This window comes from Xyrauchen texanus, chromosome 2 (genome assembly GCF_025860055.1).
Source record: "Xyrauchen texanus isolate HMW12.3.18 chromosome 2, RBS_HiC_50CHRs, whole genome shotgun sequence".
Classification (NCBI taxonomy): domain Eukaryota; kingdom Metazoa; phylum Chordata; class Actinopteri; order Cypriniformes; family Catostomidae; genus Xyrauchen; species Xyrauchen texanus.
Genome location: NC_068277.1, coordinates 47657312 through 47677245, shown reverse-complemented (window position 1 = coordinate 47677245; position 19934 = coordinate 47657312). Strand labels below are relative to the sequence as shown.

The window sequence follows — 19934 nt, the reverse complement described above, 5'->3', positions numbered from 1 at the left end:
GGCTGACCATATTGGTGTGGCTATTGTTGGTCAAGGTCATAGCGCCACCAACTGGAGGAAGGAAGTGTGGCACTTTTAACAGACTTTGAAATATCCCTCTTATGTTTACCTGAATTGCTTAATTTTTTTAGAATATCAGGTCTTAGACTTAAAAATCTGAAAGGATTCTTGATATTTTACACAGTGTTGCCATGGCAATGCATTAAATGAAATGACTCCTTTTTATGTATATTCACATGTTTTTGAGGTACTTGGCATGCTTGAATTTTCATGATATTTTGCATACACATCAGATTTGTCGGCAATTAGGACAGGGCAAAAGTTAACACAGGGGTGTGGCTGGGGAGCCCTGTAGCACCGCCTTTTGACAAAAGTAGTGGTGTCGGTTTCTTCTACGGTCACCAAACTTGCTACTTATATTGTTCTCATCAAGTTGTACAACTTTCCAAATTAAAGTCAATAGCTCCACCGAACAGGAAGTCAGATATTTTGGATTGAATGTGCATTTTTGGAAAATTGCAGGTGCTTAACTTTTGAATACTTCTCCTTGGTGAATCAAGTGACTTGCATCAAATTTAGGCACTATTATTTTATATTCTGAATGGTGTTGCTATGGCAAGGAAATAAATGAATGACAAACATGTGAAAAAGGAAGTTCCTTATAACCTTTGTGTGCATTGTATGATTTTGATGAAAATTCAGCTGTATGTTTTGTACTTGCGGCTTATCACATATATGCGGCTATTATGGGTCACGGTCATAGTGCCACCAACTGGCAAAAGGAAGTAACACAATTTTACTTTTTAGACTTTGAAATAGCCCTATTGTGTTTACATGAATTGATTCAAAATGATTTAGAATAATGTAAAGGGATATTTGATATCTTTCTTCCAATATTTGGGTGTTTGGGGCACTTGGCAAGCTTAAAAGTTCATGAAATTTTGCATACACATCAGAGTCATAGGTCATTAGGCTCAATAAAGCCCCCCTTTTAAAATGGGCATGTAACAGGGTCTCTGCAGCACCCCCATTTTCACCTAGAGTAACCAAACTTCGTACATATATTGTTCTCATCAAGCCAAACTCCTTTTTTTCTTACGCTTGCCCAACATGAAGTCAGCCATTTTGGATTTTCTGAAAATAGCAGGTTCTGAACTTTTAAATATGCCTCCTAGGGGATTCAAGTGACTGGCACCAAATTCGTGCAACATCATGCCAAGAAATTGAAGATGCTAAATTGTGAACAAATGTTTTAGATTTTGTATGGTGTTGCCATGGTGAAGCAATACATTTATGCAGAAAAATGGTTAACAGGAAGTGCCTTATATCTTCTGTGTGCATTTTGTGATTTTGATGAAAATGCAGCTGTATGTTTGGTAATGGGGGCTAATCGCATGAATGTGGCTATTATGGGTCATTTTCATAGCACCACCAACTGGCAGCAGGAAGTATGGCACTTTAAACAGACTTTACAATAACCCTCTTGTGTTTAAATTAATTGCTTCAAAATTCTTTAGAATAATGTCAAGACACTGCTGATGTAAAATTGTCAAGGGATATTTGATATTTTAAATAGTGTTGCCATGGCAACACATTGTTTTTTATTCCTTCAAATATTTGGGTGTTTTTGAGGCACTTGGCATGCTTAAAATGTCATGACATTTTGCAAACACATCAGAGTCGTTGGCCATTAGGGCTGGGCAAAAGCCTCAGTAGCACACCTTATTTTCACCTACAGTCACCAAAATTGGTACATATGTATTTCTCATCAAGCTGGACAACTTTCATAATTATAGTCATTAAGTCCACCCAACAGGAAGTTGGCCATTTTAGATTTTTTGAATATGGCAGTCTCTGAACTTTTAAATACTTCTCCTAGGTGATTAATGAGACTGTCACCACATTTAGACATCATTATGCCAAAACATTGAAGATACTAAATTACAAACATATTTTTAGATATTGAACGGTTTTAACATGGCGAGGCAATAAAATGAATGGTGAATAATGGAGACAGGAACTGTCTCATATCTTCTGTGTGCAATGTGTGATTTAGATCTAAATTGAGATGTATGTTAAGCCTTGGGGGCTAATCACATTAATTTTACTATTTTGGGTCACGATCAGAGCACCACCACCTGGCAGCAGGAAATGTGGCTCTTAAAACAGTGTGACGAACTGGAAGTTGTCACCAAAAATGGTGCTGATGTCCACAGGAGGGCGATGTTGTCATAGAGAGTTGCGAGTATAAAAGTAAAGAAACAAAATGGAAAGGGGGTAGCTAGAGAGAGAATGTACTCTACTCACTAACCTGAACGCTATTTTTGTCTGAACTTGGAGGTTAGAGGTGAAAATTAGATTAATACTGGAAGTCTAAACACAGTGATTGAGCCGGATTCAGGTAGCTACGGTTGGCAGTTCGCTACGGAACAATACTGGCCGCGAGACGAGAGATGACAACTAAATGGCTGATGTGAAGTGAAATTCCGGTTTTCCATTACCGCTGAACTCTGGTGCAGACCGAACTTCCAACAAGTATTTCACTGTTTATTTTTCTTTTTTGAGGACCTTTGCTTGTTCCGTTGCTGAGGAGTGTTTGAACTGAGACTTTTGAATTGTTGAACAGTGAGATATCCTGAGTGTTTAAATTGAGTCACTGAATCATTGAACAGTGAGATATCCTGAGTGTTTGAATTGAGTCATTAAATCGCCGAACAGTGAGATGTCCGGAGCGTTGAATTGAGTCATTGAATCGAGTCATTGAATCGTTGAATAGTGAGATGTCCTGAGCGTTGAATTGAGTCATTGAATCGAGTCATTGAATCGTTGAACAGTGAGATGTCCTGAGCGTTTGAATTGAGTCACTGAATCGTTGAACTAAGACATTGAATCTTTGAACTGAGACTTTTGAATTGTTGGACAGTGAGAGATCCTGAGAATTTGAACTGTTGAATGAATCATGAAGAGTTTGAAGTGAATCATTGAATCATGAATGTTCGAAGTGTGTAGACTGAATCAATGTGTGTTGAACTTCTGTTATAAATCTTTGATGGCTTAATATTGTATTGTGAGTAACAAATGTATTATTCCAGTTATATTGTTAATGGTTACAGATCAACGGTGAATTGTATGAATCAATCAGGTGTAGGAGAGGTACCTCTAGAAAACTGTATTAGAGAAATTGAACTGAATTCACGAGGAATTTATATATATATTTTTTTTTTGTTTATGAATTATTTTTATTTTTTTATAGTAGGAGAATGAAATGACTATAAAAAAATTCATGCAATGCAAATTAGGTTATTGTTATCTGTAATATTATTGTCTTATGTTCAATATGGTTCATCTGTTAAAAAACCAAGTTGGAACCTTTGTATGATTGACTTTAAGATTAAAAAATTTACTTATAAATTGGCACCCAGAAGAAAAACCCAGTCAATCCGCTACATAAAAATGGCAACCCAGATGGGACAATTTAAAATTGATATATGAACTTGGATAAAATCAGGTAGCAGTGGTCTCTAAGTATTGAGAGTTGGTTGATATTATAATTTTTTTTTTATTTAAAAAAAAAAAATAAATGTGACTTCAGTTTTGCATAGAGGTGTTATTCAAGAAACCACCACCTGTAAGATTATTCTCTTCAGAAGACATGGCTTCTCCACAGAGACATGGTCTTTCTTCTGAATCTCCTTCCCTGTTGCCAAATGCAACATCATATTCTTTAATAGATATGAACTTGTGTTTTGATTCTCTATCTATGCCTACTTTGATACCCATTTTTGTTGATCTGCCCAAACATGAAATTGGTTATATACAGGATTCTGATGTGGAGAAATCAGTAATCACTCAACAGTTGATGGCTCAAGAAATTAGAGGTATTAAAAATGACCAACAACAACTTAAAACTGAGCTTATAAATACTATAAACACTTTACATCAAAATTTAAACCGTTTGAATCAAGAAGGGCAGAAACATTTCCTTCAGACTTTAAATCAACAGTTTGATTATCATCGGACTCAAAGTTCAGCTAGTATAAGCTGGCGGTTGGAACGTTTAGAAAATCAAGTTAAAAAGGACATAGAAGCTATCATAAAACCTCTTCAAACTGCCATTGAGAAGCTACAATCAGAATGTCTTTCACAAAATCAGCAGATTAAAATACTTTCTCAGGAATTGGTCTCACTTAAACAAGATGGTAGTAATTATACATCAGTGATTCCTATCACACAACCATCTACTATTACTTATGGCACTTCACCAGTTAGAGTTCTTTCTCAGATCCATCCTGTGGCAGCTTCAGTTGATGTTACAAGTGTACATTATCCATTACAATCTACGATACAGCAAGGTATCCCCGATCAAGGTTCACAGGGACCCACAGACTTATTTATGTCTGGTGGGGATATAAGCCGCCGCCTTAGTGGAAGAGGACCTATTAAGTTGGAGTTTCCTACATTTGGTAGAAAAGAAGATGATCCAGATCCATTGACGTACATTGAGAAATGTCATGATTATTTAGCCCTGAACCCACTTTCAAATGAGGAGTTGACTGCCACTCAGCGAAATGTGTTACACGGTACTGCCCGTGATTGGTGGGATGTAGCAAGATGTTCTATTTCTATGTGGGCCGAATTTCAGACCAATTTCCTATCAGCTTTCTTGTCAGAATATTATGTTGATGAATTGGCAGAGAGAATCCATAACCGAGTTCAAGGAGAAAATGAAAGCATAAGAGATTTTGCGTATATGTATCATTCCTTATGTAGGCATTGGAAACCGGAAATTACGGATGAAGAGGTAATTAAACTCATCCTAAAAAATATAAAACCTAGTATTGCCAGTGAATTACGACGTAGAGTGTCCACTGTGGACGAATTAGTTCGTCTGGGACAACAGTTGGAGAAAGATAAGCAAAATCAACAGCAATATGAACAGCGTAAAGGTTTCTCCAACAAAATCATCATTAAAACAGAAAGTCAGAATCACCAGACTCAAGGGAAAAAGGATCAAGAGAGGGTCACTCAAATGTTTTGTTGGAAATGTAAAGGAGCACATTCGCCAGCATCTTGTCGTCAATATCCTCTAAACAAGACTAAGGATACTTTGCGAAGTAGTAATACATCCAGTATTGCTAATACTTCTGGTCATCAGTCACATCCCACTGTAAATGCGTTAATCCAGCAGAATAATGTTAAGACAAAAGATCAAACTGTTGGTAAAAATAAAAGAGACAGAGTTCCCTTACTAGCTACAGGTAACACTAGCCCACATCAATTGATGGTTTCGCTAATGGTTCGCCAATGGAAAGGAAATGCTATTGTAGACACAGGATGCTCTTTCACGCTTCTTTCCGAAAAACTCTGGATTAATGTGCAGTTGCCTGGAGAAGAGTTACAGAATTGGGAAGAAGGACCGTTATATTTGGCTGATGGTGAAGCTAAACAACCTTTGGGATGGACTGATATAGAAGTCCAGGTAAATAATCACAATTGGGTAGTACCTGTGGTAATTATGTCTGAAGAGATGCTAGTTTTTCCAGTAGTATTGGGTCTTGACTTTCTATTTTGCAGTGGATTACAGATTGATGTAACGACCAACACCTACTGGTTCAAACCTGATGAGAAACAAAGATTTCCTTTTAATGGTGGTTTCCAGAATTTTAATGACTGGGGACTTGAACGTCCAGTTGCATTATTTACAGCTGTTCTACCGACTCTAGTGATGACAAGTTTTGAGGGTGAACTGGCAGATTTGGTAGAAAAAGCAGTCCAACACGCTCAGTTGGAAACAAAGGAAAAGCTGATATTGTTGGAACAACTGCAACAAAACTCTGAGGTGTGTAGCAATAAACTCGGTCACACCAAGCTATTAAATCATCAGATTTTTCTTACACAGGATGTGCCTGTGAAAAGTAAACCACGAAAAAGAAAAAGAATCTCCATCCAGCTCGTCTTAGACAAAAAAGAAATTATGACAGTAAAAGAAGAGAACTATCATTCAGAACGAATTACAGAATTTGGATGCGTTCACACCCTCTTTCAAAAGCAATAAAAAAAAAATTCGCTAAACTTGCCCCAAAATGGCAGGGTCCCTACCGAATTGTCCGTAGGGTGGGCCCTTTAAACTATCAGATAGTACAGGAAGAAACAGGAGAAAATTTGCGAGTTACACACGTCACAACTAAAAGCCTGTTATCCTACCGCTCAACAACTGGAGGAGATTCAGCATCTCCATTGTCTGGAAATTTTCAAGGAAGAGAATGATGATGAAGAATTCTTTGGATTCTCAGATAGTGACCTTAAACAATGATTCAGTTTTTAGAAGAGGAAGGGAGTGTGACGAACTGAAAGTTGTCACCAAAAATGGTGCTGATGTCCACAGGAGGGCGATGTTGTCATAGAGAGTTGCGAGTATAAAAGTAAAGAAACAAAATGGAAAGGGGGTAGCTAGAGAGAGAACGTACTCTACTCACTAACCTGAACGCTATTTTTGTCTGAACTTGGGAGGTTAGAGGTGAAAATTAGATTAATACTGGAAGTCTAAACACAGTGATTGAGCCGGATTCAGGTAGCTACGGTTGGCAGTTCGCTACGGAACAATACTGGCCGCGAGGCGAGAGATGACAACTAAATGGCTGATGTGAAGTGAAATTCCGGTTTTCCATTACCGCTGAACTCTGGTGCAGACCGAACTTCCAACAAGTATTTCACTGTTTATTTTTCTTTTTTGAGGACCTTTGCTTGTTCCGTTGCTGAGGAGTGTTTGAACTGAGACTTTTGAATTGTTGAACAGTGAGATATCCTGAGTGTTTGAATTGAGTCACTGAATCATTGAACAGTGAGATATCCTGAGTGTTTGAATTGAGTCACTAAATTGCCGAACAGTGTCCGGTGCGTTGAATTGAGTCATTGAATCGAGTCATTGAATCGTTGAATAGTGAGATGTCCTGAGCGTTGAATTGAGTCATTGAATCGAGTCATTGAATCGTTGAACAGTGAGATGTCCTGAGCGTTTGAATTGAGTCACTGAATCGTTGAACTAAGACATTGAATCTTTGAACTGAGACTTTTGAATTATTGGACAGTGAGAGATCCTGAGAATTTGAACTGTTGAATGAATCATGAAGAGTTTGAAGTGAATCATTGAATCATGAATGTTCAAAGTGTGTAGACTGAATCAATGTGTGTTGAACTTCTGTTATAAATCTTTGATGGCTTAATATTGTATTGTGAGTAACAAATGTATTATTCCAGTTATATTGTTAATGGTTACAGATCAACGGTGAATTGTATGAATCAATCAGGTGTAGGAGAGGTACCTCTAGAAAACTGTATTAGAGAAATTGAACTGAATTCACGAGGAATTTATATATATATATATATATATATATATATATATATATATATATATATATATTTGTTTATGAATTATTATTTTTTTATTTTTTATAGTAGGAGAATGAAATGACTATAAAAAAAATTCATGCAATGCAAATTAGGTTATTGTTATCTGTAATATTATTGTCTTATGTTCAATATGGTTCATCTGTTAAAAAACCAAGTTGGAACCTTTGTATGATTGACTTTAAGATTAAAAAATTTACTTATAATTTACTTATAAGTTGGCACCCAGAAGAAAAACCCAGTCAATCCGCTACAACAGAGTCCTCTTATATTTACCCAAATTGATTCAAAATTGTTTTGAATAATGCCAAATGCATGTGCCCAACTTGCAAAGCCACAGGATGGAAATGGACCAGACGTTCTTGGGCCAGTCATCACTGCATGCAGCTAAATGTTGTATATGTTGCTAAATGCTGTTTGTCTTTTTGATTTTTAAGTCATTGCAAAAGAGGCCGATGGAAGAAGTTGGAGAGAGTAAAATGTTTGGATTTGGTATGATTTCTTTTTGTTTGAAGTATAATTTGAATTTATAAATATTTTTGGTTCAAGTTATAATTATTTTTCAATAAATTAATTACATTTTCAAAATCGACCAGAAAAAAAGTGAAGTGCATGCCGATACAATCACTGTTAATACTAGCCATGATTTGTGTCAGTAGATGAAAATTATTAATAATTCTTACATTCTCTTTAAGTCTTTGTTTACTGTATATTGCTAGTGCATAACAGGGAATGGACTACTATATAATACGATGCAGATGCACATGGGCGTAGACTTTGCGCATTCTTGCACAAAAAATACCCAAACTTCCTGGTCATGCTCATTGACTTTGCATGTATGACTTATGACATAGTGCTGCACTGTGCACTAACATTATTAAAATAGGGCCCCATAAGATATTAATGCAAATGCCTGTTTGAATTATATTATTCAAACAAATAATAAATCCTTCTTTAAATTGCTGCAAATTAATGGGAAAGGAAATTATGAGGCAAACAATGTTAAGCCAGGAGGCTGTTTATTATTTGCATATTAGGGGTTGGCAGGTTCTGCTCAAGCTTTTGGCTCAGAGAGATCTGCGATTGACTTGAGCACTCACTGATACCATATAACCAGTAAGAAGTTATCAAAATTAATTAATTAGAAAATCACACACAATGAGAGAGAGAGAGAGAGAGAGAGAGAGAGAGAGAGAGAGAGAGAGAGAGAGAGAGAGAGAGAGATTTATAGCTAAATCTCACACTGTTTGTGTGGGTTAGATGCATTCTTGTTTTAATAAGCGAGAGAAACGAATACAAATCACCACAGATTATCCTACACATTTTTGCCCCATAGGACGAAGTAAGCGTCTAAACACAAAAAGCATGTTTACCTCTGGTTTCCATGGCAACCTGAAGAACTTTTGGCTGAGGAGTCTGTGCATCTCTGTGTTGGCAGTGCTCTCCTGAGCAGACTCACCGAGCTCTTCCCCCTGAAACAGCAGGAACAAGGAGGGCTCAGTGACCCAGCATAAAGAGAAGCCTCAAAATACATTTCCACCCAGCATAAAGCAGCTGCTGTGTGCTGGGTGGAAAGTCAACAATCCTAGAGTATTAAGTGCAGTTTAATCAAGATTTATTGATGCTTTATTGGTAATTTGTAACTTTTTATGTATATATTGCATAGGCCTATTTGCTTCAAATTTACTCTCATGTCAGATGTAACGCAATAAAGTGTTCCGCAACAAAAAGTATCTCTTCCGTTTAAATCCTTCTTGTCCTAACCAACCATTACAAGCCATTTCTGTGCAGACACACCAGGTAGCCCCACTCACAGTGAAATGTCATTGGTCTAAAATCCCGCTAATTAAACATTAAATATGCTAAAATTGGCTGTGACATTTTTGCATTCAATGTGTACAGACAAAGTACTTGTTGCTGGAATATTATTACATCTTGTCTGTTTAGTGTCATACTTACAAATAACATCTTCATGCATCAACCAGTGAGAGTATTAAATTAAACTACTAAAATTATGTTGCGTTTGTTTTGTTTTTATGAGGACTAATTGTTACACAATTGCTGCTTATGTTCTACATTTGTGCAGATATTTCAAGCAAATACCCATGGATGGCAAAATTAAGCTGCATTGCCTTAGCGTTGATATTCCTTAAACACACAATATTTAGTAGAGATATATTTGAATAATGTTGATTAATTAGTGGGCTTTGAATCTCATTGTTCAACACTGCATGGTGTTGGGGAAAATGAGTTTAGGATTCATTGTTCATCATATATTTTTTGTCACATTTGATGAGTGACCAAATGATGTCTCATTGAAAAATTATCCAAGGGCAACAGGAAATAGATCATATTATTGTGGGACAAATTATTCAGTATAAAAAGATGACTACTTGAATTTTAAATGAAAATGTGGGCTTCCATTCTTATGCAAAGCCCATTATAATTATTTATAAACAAAGACCTAATTGATTGACTGGAATGCAAAATAATAAACCAGTTTACTTGACGATAAAACACTGCTCATCACACTGTCAAAAGAAATGTCAGAAATCCATTGAAAATGTTTCACAATTATGATGCGCTTTCTCTACATTTCATATTGATCTTCTGGAGCTTCAGCAGGAAATGGGCAGGTTTTTACTATCAGCCATAATCCCTGTCAGCCCTCCTAATCCTCCACAAAGAACTGTGAAGCAGTCACCATCAAAACAATGCCTGAATGAAGCACACAATGAAGAACTATACTAGACATTACAAAAAAAATTCCCTTTCAGCCAAGAGCCACTACAAATCACATTTAAAATGACTGGAAATGTTCCAGAAGACAATAACAAGCACAAGCTACTTTTAGAATTGCAAAACGCTTAAGCACATAGTTCTCTCTGTGTCAAGTTGAGTGGGTTGGGGTTAATGAATTGTTCAACCTAAACTGTAAGTTCAACAGCGATCATCTTACCATGTTAACTGTTGGAATGGGAACACAATATCTGTCCCTCAGTTTTACTGAAAAAGGAAAATATTTGCACACTGTGACTAATTGAAACTTTACAGGTATGTGTGGGGTTTGTGTATGTGTCCTATAGCTCTTAAATTATCTAACCCAGAACTCCACCAATGAGAGAGCTGGTTGCGTAGAGTATGTGAATTATCAACCATTCAAATAAATAGAGCACAAGGCAAGATTAAAAAGACACAGTATACACACTATTTCAAAAGTCATCCTAACCTTTCCATAAACTGTGGCTGCATTGTGCTTCAAGACATATACTATCTATCTATCTATCTATCTATCTATCTATCTATCTATCTATCTATCTATCTATCTATCTATCTATATATATATATATATATATATATAATAAGAAAGAGTCACTTTTAGCTAAACTAACAAATCAAGACAAGCTTATAATCTCATTTATCCCAATTAAGCTATCTCTGTCTTGCAGTCCAGAAGAAAGGCTTCATCTATCTCAGCTTAAGGCATCCAAGTATTTGGCCTCTCTTCTATTTGGTGTGCCCGGTGCTACCCAGTGCTGTCTATGTTTTTGGAAGGTCTAAATGAGGGTGAGAACGATAATATAGCGACCATGGTTACCCCATGTGATTCTACCCTCCCTAGCAACTGGGCCAAATTATTTGCCTAGTAGACCTGGTCATGAACTCACGACTCCAGGGGTGGTAGTCAGCATCTTTACTCACTGAGCTTCCCAGGCCCTCCCATCATTTGTTTTCTTAAAAAAAATTTAAAAAAAATAATTGACCACAATGGCTTTCAATTTCCCTGCCATTAATCAGTGGACATTGATGCAGAAGAATTAGAGCATGTCAGTGGGACAGCATGTTTTAGTGACAGTCACAGGTAAATAGTCACACTACAAAAGAGTCTATATCAGGATAACAGGATAGCAAGATGAAAAACCTCTCCAGCAGGAATGAGAGCACTGATCTGACCGCGCACCTCTGTGGGTCTTCAGATCGGGAAGAACCCCAATTTACTAATAAGCGCCACTTTAGGGCATAAAGCTGCCTGGTAGAGGGCAGTTGGTAGACTGCTTAGATCTTCTGCATCCCGTCCAAGGGCCAGACATGGAGGTTCCAGAGGTCTGGGCACGGATGCCAGAGGGTACCCTGAGGGGGGCTTCAGTCAGAGAGTACAGGACACCAGCTCCATGGCAGACATCTCTCTCCCTGGGTTGCCCATTTCAGGAGTGCTTGGGAGCCTTCCGGGTCCCGGGGGTAGTTCATGAGATGGGGGCATCCACCTCCTGCAGTCAGCTCTACGCGGGGGCATGCAAATTCTTTTCATCATTGGCCTTTTCTCAAATACAAGAGGTAACCAAGGCTCTCAAGACAGACCCCTGGTGTTACTACAACAACACAACTTCGAGTGAGTGACAGAAGGGGAACACAATATGAAAGCATTTACAGTATAAAAAGCCAGATAACTTTTAAATAAGTGTGATATTTTTTTAACATTTAGATATTTTGCAAATACTCTGTGAATTCAACATGAAATAATCAAAGTATTCAGCAAAGCATAACACTGAGCGCATGTACATGAACAATCTTATACAGATTGTGCTTAATAAGCCAACAATATGTATGGTCATGTAAACACCTTAAACAGTTTTCCTTTATCATGAATATTTCATAAACGGTTTAAGGAAAAACTGATCAACACAGGTAGATTTTTGCCCATTATCCAGATTTTGCGTTGCATGTAAACACTTTTTCCAGCATCCCTTTTCCAGCATCCATTTCCCAGCATCTGCATATCCAATGTGTGCAAGTCAATGTAAAGGAATTTTACAAACTATTATCTTAATGTGCTTTCTACAGAATCTCTGTTCCACTCGGGACACCATGTGGTTTTAATTAATCAATAGATATTTTTGGTGACAGCTGAAGACCTCACGTCTTTTTTAACATTACTGCAATCAAAATCACTACTATTTTTGATTTCACAAAAAAATAAATAAATTATCTAACAAATCATATGGTTTCCCACTTTTCACAAAAATGCCATGTTGCTACAATGTGTTTGTTCTGTCACGTGAAAAGCTGAAAACAATTACATCTTCACATCTGTACCAACAGTAGTTGGTTACACTTACAACAATTTAGAATTTCAAAGGCTCTATTTGCGTTTTTTATTTAACTAACAATAAACCAAATGTTGCTACGAAATGTTTCTTATGCCCTGTGAAAAGCAGCCTAAAAATGTGACAGATCCTGAGTGCAAAGCAACATAAGGGTTTCAAAATGCAGGTCTATAAATAAACAGGCACGGCTGCTTCGCCCGCAGTCATGATGGCATAAAGGGAGTCTGTTCTGATCTCACCTTTTAATTTTATTCCATCTTCCATTTGAACTCTCCTGCAGCCCAGAGGCTTTCACCAAACTTTGCATGCCAATGCATTGATTTGTCCCCAGGACAAAGATTGTGAAAGAGTAATAACTGTAAAGACGACATGTAACCCTAAATGGCTTCATCTTAAAAAGAACTGACATAGATGTACTGTTCACAACAGTCCGTCACAAGTTGATTTATTTTGCAATAAATGCGATATAATGAATGAGGAGCAATTTGTCAGACATTATAAACGATTATATGTTTAACCCAGTTGCACTTTTTAAAACTTTTATTCTTTCTGCCCAAAATATTTAAAGTGCTGTTTACAGATTTATACGTTTTGAAAATATTTAACATGAAGATCAAAACTTTGCACAATGTCTTTCCAACACAAATGAAAGAGAGGAATCATATAACAGACGTAGATAGAGAGAGAGAGAGAGAGAGAGAGAGAGAGAGAGAGAGAGAGAGAGAGAGAGAGAGAGAGAGAGAGAGGACATATATAAAGGATGAACACACATGCCATAGGCTCACCTCACACACAAACTTGTCTTTTCTGCCTCTGATCACACAACTCAAGCTGTCAGTCTCCCAGACTCACGGTAACTAGAACAGCTTGAAAGATCTGAGTACAGCCCTCCAAAATGTCACTGCACTCGCTTTCAAAACTTACCAGAGAAACAACTTACAAGCACTTGCAGGAAATCTTATCTAAAAATACTAATATATATTTTTATAAATAATACTGCCTGAACTTTCACAGGAAATGGGAAAACACTACCATTCAAACATTTGGACTCACCCTGAATATTTATGTTTTTTAAAGAAATTGACACTTCTATTCACTAAAGATGCATTTAATTGATCAATAATTACAAATGACCATGTCTATTTCAAATAAACGCTGTTCTTCAAACTCTGTCCATTAAAGAATCCTCTACTTGCAGCGATTACAGCTGTGCAGACCTCAATTTATGGACCTCATTCAGAGAAGCTGTGAGGGATAGATTTACAGAATCTTCGATGGGTTGAACTGTTGTTTAAATATACACTCACTGAGCATTTTATTAGGAACACCTGTACACCTATTTATTCATGCAATTATCTAATCAGCCATTCATGTTGCAGCATTGCAATGCATAATATCATGCAGATACGGGTCAGGAGCTTCAGTTAATTTTCAGCCTTTAGAATGGAGAAAAATTGTGAAGTCAGTGATGCATGATTGCTGGTGCCAGATGGGCTGATTTGAGTTTTTCTGTAACTGTTGACATCCTGGGATTTTCAAGCACAGCAGTCTCTAGAGCAGGGGTACTCAATTTAAGTTCCAAGAGGTCCGGTATATACATTTCCTTCCCAGCAAATGTCCAGAATGGTGTCAGTAGTTATATGGCTAAGAAATGATGTATCTTTTATTTTATATATAATTTGTATAACTTGCAATGTTGACAGTAATAGTACTTTGTAAAAAAAAAAAAAGAAGAAAAAAAACCTGATGAGGACATTGGGGACCCAGAGACAGATAGTGGGGTCTGAGAGATCATTTCTAATAAAAGATTAAAATATTTAATCAATACTTCATCAGTCGAAGGCGCTTGGATGTGAATATTAAAAGATAAGATGAACAGTTTGTTTTGAAGCTGAATGACACCAGTCCAGTTTTGTTGAATTATTTTTACATTCAGAATCTATACCCATGATTGGGACATAGGAGGCCTTTTGACAGATAAAATCCTGTGAGTTCAGGGGTGTGTCCTGAGAGAAAATGTATAAAAATGTAAAAGCCTGAAAATGACCCTTTTTATATTTTCTTTAAAGTGAGAATCTACTAACAAACAATTTACATAAAAGTGAAGCATTAAATATCCGTTTCATTAATTTAAAGATAAATAGGCTTTCCTTGCCTTGAATCATGACATCTCTGCTTAATTTTCACAAAATTTATTATTAAAGGTTGTAACATGCTGATTAATGAAGCTAAATTTAGATGGAAAAAACTTTATAGTCTTAAGCGGCACATTGACTTGTCATGTTAAACCTGGCTTAGCTGAACCGGCTGAATCACATATCAGACAGATGAAGATAGTTTCACTTTACTTAATTTTTGTTTGCAGTGTGTTTAAGCAAAATATGCCAGTATCTGTAGCGGTGTCTCTGCTACTGTTGTTAAAATAACCCCACCTGCAACTCATACATACTGAAAATTAGGCTTTATGCGGCACCTCATGTCTATAGCGGGGAGAGAGGCAATATGCGCAGAGTTGGAATAAAGTGAGTAGCGCTGAATGTGCTTTATTCCCGCTCTAGAGAAATATTTCTCTCTAGCGCTGAACGCTATTTATTCCCACTCCGAGGGCGAATACACGTATGCTTACATAATCACTCAATCAAGTGTCAGATAACTAGCACAAAGCTTCAGAGCTCGATCCGGATTTAATTGTCCATCGGTACGGATTCGGATCGGAATCTGCCAATTGAGTACCCCTGCTCTAGAGTTTACTCAGAATGGTGCCAAAAACAAAAAAAAACATCAGTGAGGGGCAGTTCTGTGGATGGAAACGCATTGTTGATGAGAGGCCAACAGAGAATGGCCAGAATGGTTCGAGCTGACAGAAATGCTATGATAACTCAGGTAACCATTCTGTACAATTGTATTGAGCAGAATAATATCTCAGAATGCACAACATTTCAAACCTTGAAGCGGATGGGCTAAAAAACGTTGTCTATGACGGGCACTTCATTAGGACCATAGTGTTCCTAATAAAGTTCTAAGTGAGTGTATGTTGATAGATCAGCTGCCGAAACATTGTAAAAACATCTTTCCTAAAATTTTCAGTAGACCAAAAACTTTATACAGAGCATATCATTGAAGAGACTGTAAATCTGTCCCTCACTTGTTTTCACTTACATTTAAAATTAAACATAGCGCTACTCTGAATAAGGTCTATATTAATATTAATTATGTATAGGTAAAATCATGGTTTAAAATTATTAAACTAAGTGTTAAGGGTCAGTGATTAAACATCGATTGTGTTTGAACTGTAAGATTAATGACCAAAGTCTTTGAAGTCCATCTTGATTAATTGCAGAAGTTCACATATGTGCAATTGGCCTTGTTAATTGGCTGATGAAGGCTTTTTTTGGCAATAGTTAGTCTAAGCATTTCATTTCAAGATCGTAGTCCATAAATAGACCGAGGTGATGCAGGTTGGAGTTGGCATAATACTCTTTTCTAATCATTTATCATTCAATGTATAAAGGAATAGTTCACCCAAAAGTGTTAATCCTCTAATAATTTATTCACCTTTATACCATCTCAAACTTGAGACTTTCAGTCTACTGCAGAACACAAACAAAGATTTTTTTAAGAATATATGATGTCTGTTTGTCCATAAAATGCAAATCAATGTGGTTAACAAGAGCTCTGTGCATGCCGAGCACAAGTAAGTGTAATTTAGCCTGCAGCTCTCAACATTTATAAATGAATTTTATATTTTGTTCTGTTTTTCACTCAAAACTGATTGCATTCCTTCAGAAGACATAGCTAAACCATTCAAGTTGTATGGATTACCTTTATGTTGCCTTTAAGTCCTTATTCGAGCTTAAAGGTTTTGGACTCCATAGACTTGAATTGTATTAACAAACAGACATCAGATATCTTAAAAAAAAATTGTTCACCAGAAGAAAGAAAGTTATACATGTTTCAGATGGCATAAGGGTGAATAAATGATGAGATAATGATAATTTGTGTGGGGAGACTATCATTAAGATATTTTCCCTATTTTACCCCTTTATAACATACCTCTATTTTACTGTATATATATATATTTTTATATACTCTTTATTTTTATTTTTTATTGTATGTGTATTCTATATTGTGTGTATTGTTTACTGTGTTGTGTAATTATGTGTACATTTGATATGTAAATTGTGTTGTGTAAATATGTTGTTTATTGTACTTGGTATAGTCACTGTCATGACTGATATGTTGCTCAGAACAGCACACAAGACTTTCACCTACTGTTGCACTTGTGTACATGGTCGTGTGACAATAAAGTGATTTGATTTATTCTTATTTGCCAGTGTCTGATGAGGATTTTTCTTTGAAACTCTGACTAAAGGCCAACATCTTCACGGTTCCAAATAAAACATTTGGTGTGTACTGTTCGATGCTACCTAAAAACATAAAGTTATTCCAAACTTTTGAATGGTAGTGTATGTAGTGTTCATCCAAAGGATTTACTCACAATTAATATGAGTAAATGGACAATGTTCTCTCTGAATATCAAACACATAATTACAATACAGTGGCTATAAAAGTCAGAATAGTACTTTGATGTCTTGCTTTCATATCTTTATAACTAATGTGCAGAAATCTGAATGAGAATATATTTGAAAAGAAAATGGGTCACCAGTTTTATCCAAGAGATATCCATTTATAGTACAAACACATTGACCCCGTTTCCACTTGGTATTAAGATGCATTTCGGGGGATCCAATCACATGTGGTCAGCCCTAAATGCAGGTCTAAACGGTTGGGGTCTAAAAAGGTTTGTGATCAGATCACAAAAACCACACATGTATGTGGTCAAAAATGCATGTTTCTACATCGCATTTGAGGTGTAAATGCTACTCCATCCTGTTTGAGTCCCGACAGCTGTGTAGTGCCACCCCTCACCTGTCAATCAACCTCTGCACTAAGACAAGTGTTTAAACTTTGCCATTTATGAGCAGCTTTAAAAGAAAATAACCATCCGATCAGAATATTTTAAAAAGCGTATATATATATATATATATATATATATATATATATATATACATATCATATACACAATCGAGAGCTTCATGGATCTTTAGTGTGTCTGATATAAACACAGATGACAAGCACAAACACCTGAAGCTCCTTTAATACATGTAATACACTAAAATAACAGATAATTCTGTATTACATGTTGCATCTGTGCTTAGATGACATCTGCGAGAAAAAGCGCACCATTTTTTTGCACTTTCTTTGTCTTTTCTGACTTTGTTGTGCTTTAATAACATGCAGTAACACACTGTCATAGTGAGATGATGACAAGAAGCGCTTTGGGCATCATTTCAGAACAAAAACAAAAGGTGTCTCAAAGGCCATGTTTTTTTTTGTGATGTGAAAGCCAAAAAAATTATATTAAGGATATATCTGTTGAAACATGCATCACACCCTCAAATCCCACTCCAGGGCTTTCGCAAACTCCAAGACATAACTGTGAGATTCATCTTGTTTTGTGTCATTCCAGTGGGCTTAGCTAGGTCTGTTTCAGGAGCTTTTCAAAGTGAGAAATCTGTAAGCTTGTCAACAAAAGTTCCACTAAGCCTGGCTAGATCAAACTCAAACCTCTTATACCACCAGAACCTGGAGAAAGAAGACAGCAAAGACCCATCAGGCACTGAGATTACCACCTCTGTAGGTTTGCAGAAACCAATTTAAGCTCTCTACTCCTGCATGCTGAAATGACTTTAACAAATTTGCTAAAACTTTCTCATACAGTGAGAGGAAAATACAAATTTACAAAACTTTGCAAATGGCACAATATACATGATAAGAAAATATACCACAGTTGAAATCATAATTCTAACAAACATAAATTATTTAAAAATGGCTTGATGGCTTAGAAGACTAAAGCTATTGTAAGACTTATTTGTGGCCAAAGACAGAGCAGTACACAGTTAGGGGTAGTATTAATCTTGGTTAGAAAATCAATCATGGGAGCAGAAGACTAGCAAAAATCAATGTGAAAATTGTCCCTGAGGGCATTCTTCAGGACAGGACGTTACAAACTACAGAAACGCAAGGGACCTTAAAGGACTATAGATTTCACACAGACAAATCACTGCCCACTTACTTCATACTGTCTGATTTGTATTTATTTGCTTGGACATTAAATAAATAACAAAACAATCTCAATACTCAGGGTTTAGCTGTCTCAGACACTTCCCCACCAGCTTCTCTTTTGCTCCTCCCAGAATAAGCTTTGAAACTCTGTTCTTACTGTTGCTATCCCGGCCATGTGCTCTTCTAGAGTGAGCAGCTGAGCTAAACGTGTCCTAAATATCGATGAATTATATTTCAGGAGCTGCATATATTGTGGCACCACAGTGCTGCGTTTTGAAATTACCATTGGATTACAATTGTTAAATGTAAATACTGTTGCATCCTCTGCTTAACCTGACATAGAATTGCATCTCCGAACATTGCAAGCTTATGTCGTTAGCATGTCAAAGCTGTGGGGATAGACAGTAATCTGGCAGCTAGAATACTAAGCTAAAATCATCCTGCAGTAGGGTGTCAGTGGAAGACGATTTGAATGAACTAAGCACAGATGCTACATAGAGAGAAAAAAAAAAAGGATAATTCATTGTTTTCCATGTCCACGTCAAAGTGGAGTTACAGAAAAGGCTGAGTAGCACTTTCTCCTCCAGGGCTCATAAAAGCCTTCCACACTGTGATAAATATCATCATCTCAGTGATGATTCAGATACATAGAGCTACAAGTCAAGTTGCACTTCAAACAACCACCAAATAAAACAATTCAGTGTGCAGAAGCATCATGCATGTTCAAACTATTTTTGATCCAACTGATTTAAAATGCATCTTGATCATTAAAGGTGTGATGTCATGAAGAATACAATTTTCCCTGATATATTGACACATAAAAGGTCATTCTACTATAAAAACATACTCTAAATTCAGAACTCAAAACTTAATCCCCAATGCAATAAAATTATTTATTGAGACCAAGCTGCAAAATCGCTTCTCTAATTCCGTGACTTCCCTACATCACTAAGGGTCTAATTAATTCACGATGCCTCTACAGAAGCAACATCAATGCCTACTTTAAATCCTCCTGCCCTTGGCCCTGCCCACTGGCACTCCGTTTGTAAACAGCAGACACAGCAGGAGAGACAGGCCTAGAGTGGTCTACTGACTATTCCTGAACACCAAAGGGGATTATTCTGGACAATTTTGATTTTTTTTGGCATAAAACATGCACTAGACAGATGTCTTTGACCATCGTCATGTCACTCTGCTTTTAAAAGACATGGTGTCAATATACAACTCTAAAAAGGATCAGCCATTTGGTTTCATTCAGCTGCTGTACCTCTTGTAGTTTTGAGAACAAATGTATCT

General features: G+C 36.7%; 1 protein-coding gene across 2 annotated transcripts in view; it reads right to left on the bottom strand.

Annotated features, from left to right (window-relative positions):
• LOC127659606 (N-acetyl-beta-glucosaminyl-glycoprotein 4-beta-N-acetylgalactosaminyltransferase 1-like) overlaps positions 1-19934 on the bottom strand; it is a 134642-nt gene that overhangs the window by 72999 nt on the left and 41709 nt on the right. For both annotated transcript variants that reach the window (XR_007972555.1, XM_052149503.1), the window contains exon 4: positions 8781-8879. Coding sequence is in view for 1 of the 2 variants with exons in the window: in XM_052149503.1 (XP_052005463.1) it covers positions 8781-8879 (99 nt within the window). In the remaining variant the exon portion in view is untranslated. The remainder of the gene's footprint in view (positions 1-8780; positions 8880-19934) is intronic.